The following is an 18792-nucleotide window of genomic DNA, read 5'->3' on the forward strand; positions in this document are numbered from 1 at the left end:
CATGGTGGTCAGGGCCCAGGCCGGAGCCAGGAACCTCATGGAGTACAGCCCAGTGTCCCAAAAGGACAGACCAGAAGTGGCCCAGCTGCAGGGTCCCAGGCTTCCAGCAGGAGGTCTCCCAAGGATAGTCCTGCAGGGTCCAGCGGGGAGATTGGGTCCGTCCATCCTGACGGTCAGTTACGGATGGAGCGTGCTCAAGTCCTGCTTCCCCACAGGGTGGTGGGGTAGGGAGCCTGACACCTCCTAGGCTCCCGGTCAAGTGACTTCGTGCCAGGGTTGATGCCCACAGGGCACTGTGCTGCATCCAAGCAAAGAATGCAGGCAGAGGTGGGGCATAGACGCCATCAGAACAGAGAACCCAGGGGGAGCTCCCACCTGCACCCGCTGGCCAACCTCATGCCCCAAGCCCCCACCCCATGACTGATTACCACACAAACACACACAACCACGCTGCTCACATATGCACTGTGTGCCCACACCATGCACACAAACAGCACATGTCTGCAAACAGACGCACACACGCACATAGCACACACATGGGGAATAAAATGAATGCCCTAAACGATTCATTCCTAAACACAAGTGAAGCTCACATGCATTCTTCCCTTCTTCTGAGCTTTGATGGGTTTCAAAATAAAAAAGTTTATAAAGTAGTTAATGGTGAATGAACTTTGGATCATCCTGGGACAGACAGCCTCGGGTGAGGGACCCATCAGTCAAGTCTCTTACTCATCAGGCAGTTAACGAGGCTCCCCCCTCATAGCAAAGGGCTCCTTAACTCCAAATTCATTTTCCACAGCGAAGAGAAAAGAATCAGATATAAACTACAAACTAAATCAAGTATCTTTATTTTTAGATTTAAATATAAAAAGTAAAGGATAAAAGCAGTAAAAATTATACTTTAAATAAATTACAAACTAAATCAACTATATATTCTGACATTTATAAAACAGAGGAGGAGGATAGAAGCCAAATTCCTGAAAGTGAGCAGCCCTTGACTATGTGGGTACCATCCAAGTTCTTGTCGACTCCATCGCTAGACTTCACTGCAGACACCATCTGGGAACCAGAGCTGCTCTTTCCATCACACCAGGAGGAGCCTTCTTTGTCACCGGGGCACGGAGAGAACCCAAGTCTGTGCCTTCGGGCACCTCTTCTGCCAGGCTCCAAGCAGAAGGCTCAACCTGAGTTGTGTTCTTCATCTTCTCCTGCAGGTTAATGGTGTTAAAATGAAGCGAAGGAAGTGCCTAGAAGTTGGGCACCTCCCCTTTCTGCAGTTGTTTCATTTTCTTCTCCTTCTGTGAGTGAATTTTTTGAGTCAAAAGAGAAAGGGGCTATTTCCACAGTTCTCCTCACCGGGATTTTGGGCTTAAAAGACACTCCTTAGTGGAGCACTTGTTAAGCTCTTATCATCACTGCTTGTTCCTCGTCTTCATCTTCTTGGGTGGATTTTGGGGTTCTCTTCTTCCAAACAAAGGTAAGTGACCTGGGGTCCATGAGTGGAATTTCTTTCTTTTCAGGAACACCCACAACATCTAACAAGCTACAAGAAAGGCAAGGCTCCGCATGAAATTTAAAGTATTTATCCTCCTATACATTCTTTGCTTCTCATTGTTTGATTCTTTTCTCTGTTTCAAAATCAAAGCCAATAGGGATGGTGGGTAGCTCCTCTGGCAGTTTCTTAGGCAAAATGGACCCACTGTCAAGAATCCCGAAATCCAGTTTCTGTGCTTTAAATTTACAGAGCCTTCGGGACTTCCCTGAGCGTCCAGGGTTTAAGAATCCACCCTGTAATCCAGGGGTCAGGTTCGATGCCTAGTCTCGGAACTAAGATCCCACAGGCCTCAGAGCAACTAGCCCACGAGCCGCAATTAGAGAGTCCGTGCATCTCAATGAAACACTTTGCGGGATGCAATGAAGATCCCAAGTGTTACAACTAAGGCCTGATAAAGACAAATAAATAAATATGTAAAACAAAATTGTAGAGCCCTGCTTCTACAGGATTGCATTTCTTGAATTTTCCATTTGTTTCCAACACCTCCATCACATCTTGCTGCATTTTTATTCTCTTCTCTATTTTATTCTCAATACTTTTTAGGATCTTCTGTAGATGAGAAAAAGAACCTGAAAAAGAATAGATATGCGTTTATGCATGGCTGAATTAAGTTCCTGTTGACCTGCCTCTTGAGAAACCTGTATGCAGGTCAGGAAGCAACAGTCAGAACTGGACATGGAACAACAGACTGGTTCCAAATAGAAAAAGGAGTACGTCAAGGCTGTATATTGTCACCCTGCTTATTTAACTTATATGCAGAGTACATCATGAGGAATGCTGGGCTGGAAGAAGCACAAGCTGGAATCAAGATTGCTGGGAGAAATATCAATAACCTCAGATATGCAGATGACACCACCCTTATGGCAGAAAGTGAAGAGGACCTCAAAAGTCTCTTGATGAAAGTGAAAGAGGAGAGTGAAAAGGTTGGCTTGAAGCTCAACATTCAGAAAACAAAGATCATGGCATTTGGTCCCATCACTTCATGGAAAATAGATGGAAAAACAGTGAAGACAGTATCAGACTTTATTTTTGGGGGCTCCAAAATCACTGCAGATGCTGATTGCAACCAGGAAATTAAAAGACGCTTACTCCTTGGAAGGAAAGTTATGACCAACCTAGATAGTATATTAAAAAGCAGAGACATTACTTTGCCAACCAAGGTCCGTCTAGTCAAGGTTATGGTTTTTCCTGTGGTCATGTATGGATGTGAGAGTTGGACTATGAAGAAGGCTGATCGCCGAAGAATTGATGCTTTTGAATTGTGGTGATGGAGAAGACTCTTGAGAGGCCCTTGGACTGCAAGGAGATCCAACCAGTCCATTCCAGAGGAGATCAATCCTGGGTGTTCATTGGAGGGACTGATGCTAAAGCTGAAACTGCAATACTTTGGCCACCTCATGTGACGAGTTGACTCACTGGAAAAGACTCTGATGCTGGGAAAGGTTGGGGGCGGGAGGAGAAGGGGACGACAGAGAATGAGATGGCTGGATGGCATCACCGATTCTATGGACATGAATTTGAGTGAACTCTGGGAGTTGGTGATGGACAGGGAGGCCTGGCATGCTGTCATTCATGGGGTCGCAGAGAATCGGACACGACTGAGCGACTGAACTGAACTGAACACCTGATACAAACACAGCATTGGACATCAACTCTATTCCAATATAAGATCAAAATCAAATTACAGAGAAAGTAAAAGAAAAAAGAAAGGGGCATGAAGAAATACTGCCACCCTGTGGCCGTTTTCCATAACAACAACGTTAAAAGCTGTGCTGATAGACACAATATTCAGAAGGCCTGTGGGTCGAGTAAACAACTGCCCTCAAGAAATGTTCTAGGAGTGTTCATCGAAAAACAGGGCAGACATTCAAGAAGTCAACTGCAAGAGGTTTCACTCATACCCTTTAAAAAAACCATAGGAAATGATGTCAACCTTGCTAAATATTAGAGAAATCCAAATCAAAACTACAATGAATGAGGTATCACCTCACACCGATCAGAATGGCCATTGTCAAACATTCTACAAAGAACCAAGGCTGGAGAGAGTGTGGAAAAATGAGAACCCTCCTCCATCGATGCTGGAAAGTCAACTGGGAACAGCCACTATGGAGACAGCGTGCATGCTAAATCACTTCATTTGTGTTTGACCCTTTTCGACCCTGTGGACTGTAGCCTGCCAGGCTCCTCTGTCCATGGGATTTTCCAGGCAAGAATACTGGAGTGGGTTGACATGCCCTCCTCCAGGGCATCTTCCCAACCCAGGGATTGAACCCAGGTCTCCTGCACTGCAGGTGAACTCTTTACCATCTAAGCCACCAGGGAAGCCTGAAAATGCCTGTTCCAATAGATTAAACCTTCCCCAACTGTAGTTCGGACAGACGTTGCTCTGGAAAGCTCCATGATGTTCTCCATACTTCTTCAATAACACACCTTTCCTTCATGAACTCTGGCTGAGTTGTATCTTCTGGTTCAACACGCCCAAGAGGCAAATGCACTTTTCTGGTGACATCTCTCCATCTAGACTCCCAACCAGCACTCCTGGCCCCTTGATAATAATTCTACACTCAGTTGTTTTGCTTCCAATACATGGAAATCGTGTTATTTTTCTGCAGGCAAAGCTAGGTAAGGGCCAGAAACAGTGTCCCCATTTTATCTTGTGAAGCCAGTAGGTGTCAAACAAACTCTCTTCTGTGGATCCATCATCCTCCAATTCAGTGCCTCCTTTTATGGAAAACACTGGCAGGGCTTTGAGGTTTTATTTATAGCTCGTTTCTGAAGCCTTTTAATACCTACATTGTGCTTAGTTGCTCAGTCATGTCCAACTCTTTGCAATCCCATGAACTGTGGCCCGCCAGGATCCTCTGTCCACAGGGATTCTCCAGGCAAGAATACGGGAGTGGGTTGCCATGCCTTCCTCCCGGGGATCTTCCCAACCCAAGGATCGAACCCAGGTCTGCCACATTGCAAGAGGATTTTTTACTGTCTGAGCTACCAGGGAAGCCTATACCTACATTAAATATACAGACCACTCATCAGTACCAGTGCTACTTTGAGGTTAAAAATCCTCCAAGTTTTTCCTAATATACTTACTATTCCACGCGTTGCATTTAAATCTTTGACCATATGTTATTTATCTTGGGTCTCATCTGAATTAATTACAGTTTTCCCCTGAATAACACAGTACTCATCACATACAGCACAAGCTGGAATCAAGATTGCCGGGAGAAACATCAATAACCTCAGATATGCAGATGACACCACCCTTATGGCAGAAAGGGAAAGCCACTTGATGAAAGGGAAAGAGGAAAGTTAAAAAGTTGGATTAAAGCTCAACATTCAGAAAACTAAGATCATGGCACCTGGTCCCATCACTTCATGGCGAATAGATGGGGAAACAGTGGCTGACTTTATTTTTTGGGGTTCCAAAATCACTGAAGATGGTGATTGCAGCCATGAAATTAACAGATGCTTACTCCTTGGAAGGAAAGTTATTACCAACCTAGACAGCATATTAAAAAGCAGAGACATTACTTTGTCAACAAAGATATGTCTAAGGCTATGGTTTTTCCAGTGGTCATGTATGGATGTGAGTTGGATTGTAAAGTAAGCTGAGCGCCGAAGAATTGATGCTTTTGAACTATGGTGTTGGAGAAGACTCTTCAGAGTCCCTTGGACTGCAAGGAGATCCAACCAGTCCATCCTAAAGAAGATCAGTCCTGGGTGTTCATTGGAAGGACTGACGCTGAAGCTGAAACTCCAATACTTTGGCCACCTCATGCGAAGAGTTGACTCACTGGAAAAGACCCTGATGCTGGGAGGGATTGGGGGCAGGAGAAGGGGACAGAGGACGAGATGGTTGGATGGCATCACCGACTCGATGGACATGAGTTTGAGTGAACCCCGGGAGTTGGTGATGGACAGGGAGGCCTGGCGTGGTGCGATTCATGGGGTCGCAAAGAGTCGGACACGACGGAGTGACTGAACTAAACATCACATACAGTTCTTGCCAAAACTGGATTTGACAAAGGAGGGCACAGGAGGGCCTGGGAGAAAGTTCGAGAGCAGGACTTCAAGTCTGGTGGAAGAAAGACTCTAGTTCAAGGAACTGGAAGGAAACACCCAGCCTGAGGACCCACCGCCGACTTGAGGCTCCAGGACTAAGACTCGACGCCTGAAAACAAAGAAAATTGTCAAGATGCGCCTGCGCGCTGGAGGCCTCTTGACAGACATGCAGAGTCGCCAATCCCCGAGCGGCGGGGTGGGACCTTCTGCGCGCTCCGCTCTCTCCCGCTGACTATTGGCCGGGCTGCTTCGGTCGCAAAGCCGATTGGAGGCTTGTGCCTGACTGACCTGTATAAGTTCGCCTTTCGCTTCGCCTCAGCCCGGGAGGACTGGACGAGGCTCGGCTGGACGCTCCCAGGCTCCGAGAGCGTGCGCCCGGCCGGGGTGGGCAGAGCCGGAGGACAGACGGAAGAGCGCCTTGTGAAACCCTCGTAAACTCAGCCTGCCGTCTTCCAATTCCAAGGCTGGGAAACCCCAAATCCCGTCAACTTTGAGGAACCCGGGTCCTACCCTGAAGGGAGCTCGCGTCTCGTCAGCTTAGGGACTACAAGTCCCTTCACCCACAGAAACACCGAATCCCCTAGTGCTGCGACCCCCAAATACCTAGAGGAACCCCAATTCCCATCAGCCTGAGGCACCCTAAAAACAGCACTGGCAGAGAGACCAAATTTCCTTAACTTCAGAGACCCTGAATACCTCAGCCTGGGAACTCTTAATCCTGTCATGCTCAAGACCCCAACTGTCCTGCATTTTGGACACCTAAAGCCCCTTAATGAGAGACCTTCAATTTCCTCAGCCTCAAAGATCCCAAGTTCTCTCACCCTGTGCATTCTACATCCTCCAAAAGACCCCCCCCCTCCAATCCCCTCCTTCTGAGAAACCCCAGTTCCTTCAGCCGGTGTGACCCAGATCTCCTCAAGCCAAGCGACTTGTCCCTTAGATGTAGAACCCATGTTATGCCCAGATTTTCCCAGAGTACCCAGGCGGAGATCCCCAAAACGCTTTTTGGAGAAATATTCCCTCTCTGGCACTGGAACTGAGTCCTGGTTTCAATCTGACCCCAGTCCAGCAGTTAGGGGCTTCCAGGTCTCCTCAGGACTCCCTCCGTCACCCACAGACACGACACTCCCACTGCCTTTCCTCAGAGGGAAGTAGGGGACTCAAAGAAACCAAATCTAGTTCACATTAGGCTGGTCTGCCATAGCTGGCTAGGATCCCTCCATCCCACCAATACCCCAACCCTGACTTTCTCCACACCTTCCTGCCCTGGACACTCCACCCAAGGAAGACAGACCTGGCTCTGGACAGTGGTCTAGGCTATCTCAGCATCTTCTTCTTCCACAGGTAACCTTGGCCTTGAGGCAGTGCCATGGCCATAAGCCTCAACAGGTCCCCAGAGAGCTTCAGGCTACTCCCTGCACCCAAGGTGAAGGAGAAGGACCAGCTCTAAATTCTGACTTATATTAGTAAGTCATCGATGAACTCTTATTATTTTCCTTAGGCCAAAGATGCTTTCAAAGACATTTCCATATACTTCTCCAAAGAAGAATGGGCAGAGATGGGATAATAGGGGTAAAGTCTGATATAGGAATGTGAAAAGGAACTGCAAGTGCTGATTACTGTAGGTAACAGGAAGTGCTGGTTGCCTGTGAGCCTAGGAAACATGAAACAGGTCTTCAGCCTCAGTGTTAACTTGGCCCTCTCTTAGGTGGCTTCATCTGCTCACAGTTCCCTTTCGTGTGGAGACTAAGGAGGAAATTTTTATTTCTCACTGGGTATGCAGCTTTCTACTCCTGGCTGCCTGCCAGCCAGGGGCTCCCAAGACACCTCAAGCTGGGGATGCCAGGGAATCCAAGACCCTGAGGCAGGTCAGTGCCGGACAAGGGCTGGCCTCACTGAATGGTTAGGCCCTGTCCATTCAAGACACCCTCTCTTGACTCCAGGTGGAGGTTCTGCTGCCCCCAGTGCCCACCTGGGTCTCAGGAGGTAGAAGAAAGACTGGGTTGTCTCTCCCACCTCCTGCCCAGAGAATGACAAAGGCCAGTTCCCAAAAGTCGGCGCAGGGTGAGCAGAGCAAGTGCTTAGGTCTCACAGGGTCCCTGTGAAGAGGGATTTACTCCTGATCAGATCCTTCTTGGCTGATTCTCTTTCGGTGTCGTCTTCATATCAAATCTCACAAGGACAAGGCAGTCCAGGTGTTCACAGCATCACTGGCCCAGGTGCTGACAAGACGCTCCTTATGGTGTGCTTATTATGGTCAGGGAGATAGGGTGGCTGGTGTGATGCTCCCCTGGACAAGAGAAGAGAACCCCTAGGTTGTGTCTCTTCTACCTCCTGAGATCTAGGTGAGCACTGGGGGCAGCAGCACCTGGGGTCTGGAGAAGGTGTCCTGAATGGACAGGGCCTAACTGTCCAGTGTGGCTTCAGGGGGTACTGGCAAAAGGGTACTAACCCCTTTTCTAAAAATTTCAGACAACTACTGAGTTCTTTTTGATTTTTGGCTTCAGGTCTTTTTGATATGGTCCATTTTTGGAGTCCTTATTGAATTAGTTACATATTGCTTCCATTTTATGTTTTGATTTTTTGACTGCAAGGCACGTGGGATTATTACCAAGTCCAAACTCGCTTTGCTTGCTGCACAACAGGTCAATAAATCAGAGGTGAGGTGCTGAGGCATGGGATATGACTTTACTTAGAAAGCTGGCAGACCAAGAAGATAGCAGACTAGTATCTTAAAGAAACCACCTTGTTGGGGTCTGGATGCCAGTGTCTCTTATAGAACACAGCACTGGGGAGGTAAGGAAATAAAGTAAAATGGCCATTAATCTGGCAAATATTTCCTGGAATGGCCAGCCTCGGGAGGAGATGTGTTACTTTCTTCCCTCCTGTACCCATCCACAGGTGGACAGGTCCTGAACAAACGCAAAGGGGCAGGGTTTCCTGAGGTAGGCCATTACGTATGGACAGTATCCTTGTAGTAAACAAACCAACAGGAAGCAAAGCTTAAAGTAAAAGATTTAATTTAAAAAAAATTAAAATATGGAGTCAGATTTTGCTCTTCCCTGTAAGTTCTTCCCACTGGCAGTGTCCATTCCACAGTCTTATGGAAAAAGGGGTGATGATTGTTCTAATAACTCCATCAGTTACATCTTTGGGGGAGAGTCCACCATTGGTGCCAGTGTTCTGAATGTTGAGATTTGTCTTCTGTTGTTCTTTGGAAAGTGTCTACTTCATATGTGTAGACATAAAAATATTTATAACCTAGGTGTTGAGAGTTAAGTTTTATTCAGTGAGAATCTTTTAGGACTTCAAAACTGGAGGCAGCAACTAAAGGTAAGGAATTTAGCACTTTTCTATGTATGAGAAGATGCAAGAGTCATCTCATGGAAATTATTCCTTTTGATACACACCTCACCATCTGAGGCCAGTATCCTGTCTTCTCTTTCCTGGATTTCTTCAGGGCTCACAGTGGAGACTGGCTGCAGTCTGATAGCTGCTGCTGCTGCTAAGTCGCTTCAGTCGTGTCCGACTCTGTGCAACCCCATAGACGGCAGCTAGAGAACAGGTATTCTTCTCCTTCCCGAGTTTTCTCAGTGCTCACGGTGGGGAGTGGCTGCAGTATGATGGCTGCTAGAGAGCAGGTATTCTTCTTCCCAAGTTTCCTCTGGGTTCACAGTGAGGAGTGGCTGCAGTCTGATGGCTGCTAGAAAGTAGGAGGGGGAACCTGGGTCCCCATTGTGATCATCTCAGCAGAGAGAGCAAGCATGTCCTGTGACTCCAATCTTCCAACATTCAGGGTTCAGCATTCAGCCTGCAGGATCCAGAGCTACCAGTTCAGCCATCATGCTCTGCATTTAGTTGCTATGTAGCCCTGAAACCTACACTGCAGGAGGCCTTCTAAATGTGGCGCCCTGTCGAGCAAACTCTTGATCACACACTCCAAGTCCTACCGAGGCCCAGCTTTGCTGAGAGGGTCTCACTGGGGACCCAGGTTCCCCCTCCTTCTCTCACATTCTATACCTGAGTAGGGAGAAGGCAGGGGCTGGGGGAACAGTGCAAGTAGGGCAGCAGTTCTCCCATCACCCTTTCTGGTCCATCCCTGGGAACATGGTCTCATGTCACATCCAGTGGCAGGGGACCTGTGTCCCCAGCTCAAACACTCTCTCTAGGGGATGTGAGCCATGAGCACTAACACAGGAAACCCCGAGTGACCTGCTTAGGCTGGAAGACTAGTTCCTGGGATGTGAGAAGTCAGAAAGCGGCTTCTCACTGGGACTGGCCTTCTCCAGCCCTAGCTTGTGGGCAGTAAGAGTGGGATAAGGGGCCCCAGTTGGGGCAGCCACACAGTGCCTCTTGACAGCCCCATGGAGACTGTGTGGCCAGAGCAACCACGAGCCTGCATTCACACAACAGATGGCCTCTGAGAGGTCTGTGACAGACCAGAATGACCATGAGTGTGCACTGACCCAGCGGATGGCCTCTGAGAGGTCTGTGACAGACCACAGTGACCATGAATATGCATTCACCCAGCGGACGGCCTCTGAGAGGTCTTGACAGGCCAGAGTGATCACAAGTCCACATTCACCCAGTGGATGGCCTCTGAGAGGTCTGTGACAGACCAGAATGACCATGAGTGTGCACTGACCCAGCGGATGGCCTCTGAGAGGTCTGTGACAGACCAGAGTGACCACAAGCCCACATTCACCCAGTGGACGGCCTCTGAGAGGTCTGGCAAGCCCACATGCACCCAACAGATGGCCTCTGAGAGGTTGAGAGGTCTATGACAGGCCAGAGTGACCACAAGCCCACATGCATCCAACAGATGGCTTCTGAGAAGTCTGTGACAGGCCAAAGTGACCACGAGCCCACATTCACACAGCAGATGGCCTCTGAGAGGTCTTGGACAGGCTAGAGAGATAAGCATTCATTCAACGACCTCTGAGAGGTCTGTGACAGACCAGAATGACTAAGAGCCTGCATTCACCCAGTGGACAGCCTCTGAGAGGTCTGGCAAACCCGCATTCACCCAGCAGATGGCCTCTGAGAGATCTGTGACAGGCCAGAGTAACCACAAGCCTGTATTCACCCAGCGGATGGCCTCTGAGAGGTCTGTGACAGGAAGCCCACCCTTAGACAATGGAGGGTCTTAAGTGACACATGGCAACACCACCAGGGAAAATATGAAGACTCTGGGAAACTAAAGTATGAATATCAAAGAAACTCTTACTGCACTGAAGGTTCCTCTTGAGATGAGCAGGGGCAGTTCCAGGACTGCAAAGGCTTTTGTGGTTTCAAGCAGTAGAAGCCCTGGTCCAGAGTGCTAGGACTGGGGCGGAGCAGGGGAGGCAGCATCTCACAGCAAGGGGGCCCTTCTGGGATTGTGGGGCTGCCACTATCCACTATCTGGGGTCACCCACAGACCAGGGTCGTCCACCGGCAGCCCCACCCCTGCGGTGTCCCTCCTGCTCACAGGCCCTCCTCCCCGTGGCTGCCCCCATCCCTGCTCAGCTGCGAGTTGTCCTTTCATGCTCCCAACTCCTGCCCCTGAAAACAGGAATCTGACTGGCCATTCCAGGACCAACCTCTCCCTCCAGGGGTGCCATCCTGCTCTCAAACTCAGGCCCCCCTCCAGCTGTGGCGTCTCGGGAAGCCTCTGTCGGTGCCATGTCCACAAACCCAGAGTCTCTGACCAACACCTAGGACTGAAAAGTACTAGGTGTTTCACAGGAAAGTGAGCTGGGAGAGGGTGTTCTCCTTCCCCTCCGACCTGCAACCAGCCGCCACCAATGCTGCCTCTTCTGCCCCCATGCTGCTCAGCAGGCAGAAGAGCTATGTTCTGATCATGCACGTGAGGCCTTGCGCTGCTCAGTAGGCAGACAAACTGTGTTCTGATCACACATGAGGCCAAGGCCATCTCAGGCCCCGTCAGTGGACCGGCTGCCTCTTCTGCCTCCACGCTGCTCAGCGGGCAGACGAGCTGTGTCCTGATCACTCACATGAGACCTTGTGCTGCTCAGCAGGCAGACGAGCTATTTTCTGATCACCCACGTGAGGCCAAGGCTGTCTCAGGCTGTCAGTGGACCAAACAGAAGAGGCTCAGTTCTAACAACCAGGATGCATGCCCCTAACCCGTCGGGTCAGCCCCGACCAACCACTTCTCCCCCTCTGGTTCATGTGCTCGGCCCAGCTCCAGCCCCGTGGCCAGTGTCCAGATAAGACTCCCCTAACAAGGGTGGGGAGAAGGGAGCAGTGCATGATGGAAAGGTGGGAGTGTGGAGCATCACCCTCCCCTTCAGCGCTTAACAGTTTCCCAGTCCCTGAAGTTAATCACATCAAGGGGAACCTGTTCCCCGATAGTGACAGTCACGTTGAAGGATGCCCTAAAGATTTTTGGAAGAGTAAACAAACCATGTGGAAACTATTAAAATACTGGGGTGAAGTATTTGAACTGGAACTTGTATCACTTGATGTCATTTTATCATCTCCATCATGAGTAGACTAAAAAGGGATACATTTGATTTTAGATTTTATGTTAGTTTGATTTGTCACACTGGTTGAGACTACCAACTCCCCTCCCCTTTGTCCCCGCAGGAACCTCTGTGATGTGAGTCTCAGCGTTGGACGTGGGTGGCAATAATGAAGCCGATAGCACAGACAACTTGGCCGTCGCCTACACCCTCAGCCGGGACCCCTCGGTGCCATGTCAAATCAGCTAGCACATGGAGACCACCAGCATGCCTACTGCCAGAGGGACCCACAAGTCAGGGGTCAGCAGGGGGCCACCCAGTGAAGCCACAGAATCGACACTTGTCCCAACTGGTGAGGGACAGACACACCAGCCAATGAGAACAGGCAACAGCAATGAAGACATAAACGAAAGACGTGACACTGTAAAAACCCCTAGAAGACAACACAGGCAAAACATTCTCTGACATAAATCATACTCCCAAGGCAACAGAAATAAAAACAAAATTAAATAAAGGGGTGATTCATGGGGTCGCAAAGAGTTGGTCACGACTGAGCGACTGAACTGAACTGAATCAAACTTACAAGCTTTGGCACAGCAGAGGAAACCGTAAGTAAGATGAAAAAGACAACCTACAGAATGGGACAAAATATTTCCAAAAATGTGACCAACAAGGACTTAATTTCCAAAACATACAAACAGCTCATACAACTCAACAAAAAAAACCCAAACAACCCAATCTAAAAAAGGGCAGAAGAACTAAACAGACATATCTCCAAACAAGAAATACACAGGCACCAACAGTATTGACACTCTGGCTTTTGGCCCGACTGCAAAGTCCAGCTGAGGCCAGTGCGCACTCCATGACCTGTGCTCTAGGGTGGCCCTTGTGTCACTGGTAAGCAGCAGTATCATGATGCGGGCCAGCGGGACTCAGCCTGGCGGACTGCTAGAATCAGCGGGGACACACTGACCCATCAATGCTCCCAGTCCTGGACGAGGCAGTGACCTGAACGGGCAGACGAGTGCAGAGAGCAGAGTCCATGGCACAGACAAGGTCCAGCCATCCCCGGGCAGGGAAGGGGCTTCCCTGGCTTAAGAATAAAGAGGCTTCAGGCAGAGGTGGTGGGAACAGACTCAGAGCCAGTTTTTAAGACATGCAGAGCAGGACACACAGGTGAGCGAAGGCCAGAGGGAGTTTACCATAAAAAACAGTGTCCGGGGGAACAGACAGGCTTGGGTGGAGCTGAGCCCTATGGGGGCTGGGGGTTGGGCTTAGAAACCCTGTACGCCTCTCTCTGCCTTCTAATCTACTTAACCCCCACTCTGTAGCCTGACGCTGTCTGTCCTGTGCATCTGCACACTCAGACTGTCCATTCACTCAAAGGATATTTGTTTAGCACCTGCCTCTGGCCAGGTCATGTTCCAGGCACAGGAATAGCTGTCAGGAGACAGATAATAACCCCAGTCCTTGGGGAGCAGAAATTCTACCAGGGGCCAAGTGCTCCCTTCCTGCGGCCACCGGCCCTGGCCTCATCCTCCTCAGCCCATCGGCCAGCCCTCCTGAAACTCCAGTCCGTGGCCGCGGTTCTGAGTATCTCCCCTCCCCCAAGAAAGTGACTCTCTAAACTCACCGCCCTTCAGCCTCTGGCACCCCATGCCCTGTGTCCTTCTCAGCACGTACAGCCATCTGAAACAGCCTCCCCGACACCTGCATCACCTCAGTGTACCTGGCAATGTTATGTTCTTGGTGAAGGAAGGTCCCAGGGTGAAGAAGGGTGCCTTCACACCCTTTCTGTTGAGTTCTCACCACAAATTCCCGTCATGGAGGCCTGGAAGGACTCTCTAGACAGGTGTGAAGCAAGGGCTCAGAGAAGCCTGAGAGGCTGCACCCACCTAGGCCACTCCAGTGGTCAGGGTAGGACTGGGACCTTCCAGCACCGGTTTGGACCCGGAGAGCAGGCAGATCAGCTTCCTTCTCCCTGGGACCACAATGGGGAGAGTTTCTTGTCACTGCTCAGGGTTGTGGCTGCCCAGGAAGGATTGTCAGTTCCACTGTACTGAGCGCCCTGTGTGCTGTTACACGTTTTACCTGCATGATCTCAACTTCCTCAGGCAGAATGCTTTGGGCTACATGCTTGGAACAATCAAAAGGAGTGGCTTAAGGTCACTCAAGAAAACATAATCCAGACACAAAAGGCCCCACACACCTGCCAGGAGGCCCAGGGGCAACACCAGAAAGGGAGTTGCTTATCTCCTCCTTGTGGTCCCATGTCTTCCTTAGCACAAGTCGTGCCTCCTGGTGCTGGCGGGCTGCTGCGCCTCCAGCATCACATCACAGTCAGAAGGGAGTGGGAGGAGAAGGGCAGGCCCACCAGCAGAGCTGCACTTTGCTCCCAGGAGCCTTAAGGTACTGTATGGTAGCTACCACTTAGGGGTCACGTGGTGAGTGTGGCATGGCTGGCCCTGGCACTATTAGGCTGGACCCCTTTTCTGCTCTTAGTCAGCCTGCTGCCCTCTCAGGTTCCAGGTGAAGCCTGCAGGCTGGGCAGGGGCCCTGGTGAGGCCACAGAAGCAGCTGTGGCAATGCCCTGCCCTGCCCGGCGCTCTCCCAGGACTAGGTTCTCTCTTGGGCAAAGAAGGCATCAGGGCTCTAGACAGAGGCAGCCAAAAAAAGTTTGATTGTCGTTTTTGTTAGCTTGCTTCTGACATTTGAGACTGTAAGTGTACAAGGAAAGGTTACAGAGTAAAAATGATCAGCCCGTTGACACTGCTCATCCCTGACATGGTCCTGGCATCACTCGCCTGTGTCCCACACCAGAAAGTACACAGCCCCTTTGCAGTTCAGCTTCGTCCTCTGCGACATGGAGACTCTGACAGCTGCACCCTGAGCCTGTGACAGTGAAGAGGTGAGCAAACCCTTGTAATGGAGTGAAAGCTGCTGCAGACTCAAACATGAGGCTAAGGCTGCCTCTCCCCCTGGTCACCAGCCACTACTCACCGCTCACCTCACACACCAACACTCTGCACCGGGCTCACTCTCTGGACTGGGCTGGACTGGACTCACTCTCTGGACTGGGCTGCACAGCTGCCGGTGTGCGGAGTTCATTGATTTAATTATCCCTCCTGGGGGAAGTAAGCTTGTTTCTGGTCCCATCCCCATAGCAGTTTGACTAAACAGGTGTGTGTGTCTCTGTGGGGTCACCTCCTAAAAACAAAGCCCTGCCAAACTTCATTATATTTACATCTCAAACACACACTTCCTGGTTATCTCCAAATCAGTTGTAACCAATGCACAAACTTTGCCAGAGGTCTCTTTCCCCATCTCAGAGGGGCTTGATCCTTAAAGCTCAAACTGAGGACGCTCACTATCCGATCATTAGAACATGCAGCTTAGCGAGAAGAAAAACGACCCCACACCTAGAGCAACACAACCCGTCAGGCAACGTCACGCAGACTGTAAATACAGAATGCCCTTATTTTTACGTTACATAAAAATCTGTTCGTGAGCACATCATGTGATATCGTAGTACAAGGACGGGGTTCACGCCTGTGTGCTCAGACTTGTCTCTTCCTTCATTTCTGTACAGCCCTCACCCTACGCTGTCAGTGTGCCGGGTCCCTCAACCTCGGGGGTCGACGGTCAGAGCAGGCAGAAGGAGGTAAAACGGAACCACAAGGATGTCACCCCGCACTGTCACTCTCAACCCGGGGGTCGGTCGTGCCTGAGGCACCTCCACGCGGCCTGTCGGGGCTTCCAGCAGATCCTGACCATCCAAGGAAGGAAAAGAAACTGCACCAGTGTAGGGCGCTGGGGGTGACTGGGCTCACTCTGCGCGGCTTGCAGGGGCGGACCCCAGCTGGAGCCGCCCGGCCTTTCCCCCTCTGCCCCCGGCCGTGGCGCCCCTCCCGTCCGGTCGCGCCCAGCGCTCCACCCCCACTCCGAGCCCCGCCCCTCGCACCCCACCCCTGCTCCCAACCCTGCACCGCAGGGCCGCTCCACTTCCGCCGGAGGAGCCCCGGTGGCCCCGCAGGTCTGCGCACTGCCTTCGCTCTCTTGGCCCCCGCAACCACCACCAAGAAGACCCCTAGGACCCTCTGGGTGGGCACCTTCCACTCCTCTCCGGGATTGGCCGGACACGTGGGAGGTGCTAGGGCAGGGCTTCCCGGGGAGGTTCTGGGGGTGGCGGTGTGGTGACCTCTGGCGTCCTCGCCAGTCCCTAGGTCGGCAGGCATGAGCTCTGGGGCTGCCCAGCGGCTGCACACACTCCAGCGACACGTGGGCTCCCGGGAGGTAGGGGGACAGATCTCTCCTCCACCTGGGGCTAAGGAGAGGTGGCCCGCGGATCAGGGGACAGAGCTGGGTTCAGAGAGAAGCCCCTGAGGCCACCCAGGCCCTGACGAGGTTGAAGGTGGCCAGGGTGCTCTGGGTGTAGAGAGCCCCTCGGTGCTGGGAGGAGGGGGAGGGGTCAGCATTGTGTATGGCAGTGTGTTACCCAATTCCACTCCCACCCCCAGCCCCCCACCCAACCCCGCCCAGGGCAGTTTGGGACTTTGATCGGGGGCTGTTTACTCCAAGGCACTGCCTCCTACCAAGGGGTGTGGACACAAGGTCTGCCCCACAAGCGCACCCCTGACCCTCTCGTGGCCCAGGGCAGAGGCATGGAGCCGGGCCGCAGCCCGCTGACCACACACGTGCTGGACACTGCCTCAGGGCTCCCAGCTCAAGGCCTCTACCTCCGTCTGTCCAGGCTTGAGGACTGTGGCCAGCAGTGGACCGAGCTGAAGAAAAGGTAAGAGGGTGGTCTGGGGCAGGGCTCAAATCCACCTCACCCACCCCCCCTGCAAGGGGCCCTGCACCGGGGCAAGGGGTGTGGGCACGGCCAGCAAGTAGCAGGGCTGACCCGGCCGGATAGTCTCCCTGCAGGCTCTCAGAGCCTCTGTTTCAACAGGCTGAGTAGTCCTGGTCATGCTACAGCCTTGCTGACAGAACTTACACCCGAGTGCCCGCTGCACTGGGACAGGGCTCTGTCTCTCCTTGCCCACTGGCCAGTTGAGGCCTGAGGAGGAATCGGAAAGGCCTGGTCGTCACCGTGACTGGCGGGTGACCTGTGCTGTGTGTGGACCTCAAAGGCTTGGAGCCTGAGGCTGTGGAGCCCTTCATGAAAGGGGGATCCAGGTCACATCTGAGCTTGGAGGAACACATGGAGCCACACAGAGCCACTCCCAACCCCCCTAAACTGCGCTGGTAAATGCTGCTGATGCTGATCACAGCAGGGACACTTGAGAGCATGGCCTCTCGGTGAGCAGAGGCCCTCAGAGCCTCCGGCACTGCAGCTGGAAACATGCGGATGGCAGCCTGGACACAGTTACTCACCCAGAAAGCGCAGTGTAGTAAACAGCAAGTACCTGGTTTTTACACTTCCCAGGTAGTGATAGCAGTAAAGAACCTGCCTGCCAACGCAGGAGGCTTAAGAGATGTGGGTTCGAAAAAATAAAAAAGAAATGTGGGTTCGATCCCTGGGTTGGGAAGATCCCCTGGAGGAGGGTATGGCTACCCACTCCAGTATTCTTGCCTGTGAAATCCCATGGACAGAGGAGCCTGGTGGGCTACAGTTCAGGGGTCACAGAGAGTTGGTTACGACTGAAGCGACTTAGCACGCGTGCACACGTTATGAAACAGTATGGCTAGTACGACCTGTTCTTTTTAATTTGTAAATAAGCACACTTATGCAGTGGGGGGGAAGGGAAGGTTCTTTCCCTTCTCTTCTTTGGGGTTCCCTAAGGACAGTGAGGCGACATAGCCCTGGTCCTGGACGCTGCCTTGCTGCAGAGCCACCCAGGCCCTGCTCACCCAGGTCCGAGTCAGGCCACTGGGCACACGGACCCGGGAGACCCAGGCGGGGACCCCTCTGCAGCAACCGCCCTCTCCCCAGTTGCACAGATCGTGATGGCCGGTGCCCTGGGCTCCTGCCTCCAGGCCAGATGAAGGCGGGCACCTACAAGCTGTCCTTTGACACCGAGGGCTACTGGCAGAAGAGGGGCCAGGAGAGCTTCTACCCATACGTGGAGGTGAGGGCCAAACGGGTGGAGGCCCGAGATGCACTGTGACCTGCAGGCTGGTACTGCTCCCCCATCCCAACAAGCACCTGCTCTGAGCTCCTGACCTTGACCACAACACACCCACGCCGTGCCACCCCACAGTCAGGCTGACTCAGCCCAGGCGGACAGAGGTTCACCCGAGCCCTTCCAGCTCTCTGTCCCCTTCGCCTGACCTGTTCAGGGTGGTCCTAACCCTTGGGAACCTTCAGGCCCAGGGGCCCCTCAGACTGAGTGCTTCCTCTGGGCAGACCCCAGCCCCACCCACAGTCCTATCTCCACTGGGCCAGGCTGTGTGCACTCACAGTGCCCCCTCTGCCCGCAGGTCGTTTTCACCATCACAAACGAGACCCACAAGTTCCACGTGCCACTGCTGCTGAGCCCGTGGTCTTACACCACATACCGAGGGAGCTAGTGGCTGACGGGCAGCCAGCCTGTGGGTGTGGACACAGCGCCACAGCAGACCGGGCCGCCCCCGAGCAGCGGGGCAGGCAAGTTCCTGATGGGCACCAGGGTCACACTTGCCCTGGGACGTTCTGGCCCCATGTCACAGAGGCAGGTGTCACTCAGGCTTCAATAAAGTGGCTGCTGACATCTGCAAGGTGACTTC

At 52.0% G+C, this 18792-nt stretch overlaps 2 protein-coding genes across 11 annotated transcripts in view; one reads left to right on the plus strand and one right to left on the minus strand.

Moving 5' to 3' along the window:
- Nucleotides 1-888: 888 nt before the first annotated feature.
- The window catches only part of DRC4 (dynein regulatory complex subunit 4), a 33490-nt gene continuing 15586 nt past the window's right edge, over nt 889-18792 (minus strand). The window contains exon 12 of one of the 2 annotated variants that reach the window (XM_055412866.2): nt 889-2124. The gene's annotated coding sequence lies outside the window, so the exon portion shown is untranslated. Of the gene's footprint in view, nt 2125-8667; nt 9429-18792 lie in introns of those variants that run through there. The other variant, XM_055412867.2, reaches the window with a different exon arrangement.
- On the plus strand, nt 16045-18783 carry LOC129547144 (5-hydroxyisourate hydrolase). 9 transcript variants are annotated; one of them, XM_055412869.2, is made up of 5 exons: nt 16059-16185; nt 16301-16377; nt 16737-16876; nt 18020-18155; nt 18508-18783. In XM_055412869.2, the coding sequence occupies exons 2-5, from the start codon at nt 16318-16320 to the stop codon at nt 18595-18597; spliced, it is 426 nt and encodes a 141-aa protein (XP_055268844.1). In that variant the 5' UTR covers nt 16059-16185; nt 16301-16317; the 3' UTR covers nt 18598-18783. The 9 variants fall into 9 exon arrangements, with proteins under 9 accessions (XP_055268850.1, XP_055268852.1, XP_055268844.1 ...); XM_055412871.2 differs by having other exon boundaries at nt 16100-16117; XM_055412875.2 differs by lacking the exon at nt 16301-16377 and having other exon boundaries at nt 16045-16117; nt 16663-16876.

This window comes from Moschus berezovskii, chromosome 22 (assembly GCF_049115385.1).
Source record: "Moschus berezovskii isolate FMDL1 chromosome 22, NW_MosBer_1.0, whole genome shotgun sequence".
In the NCBI taxonomy this organism is placed as follows: Eukaryota; Metazoa; Chordata; class Mammalia; order Artiodactyla; family Moschidae; genus Moschus; species Moschus berezovskii.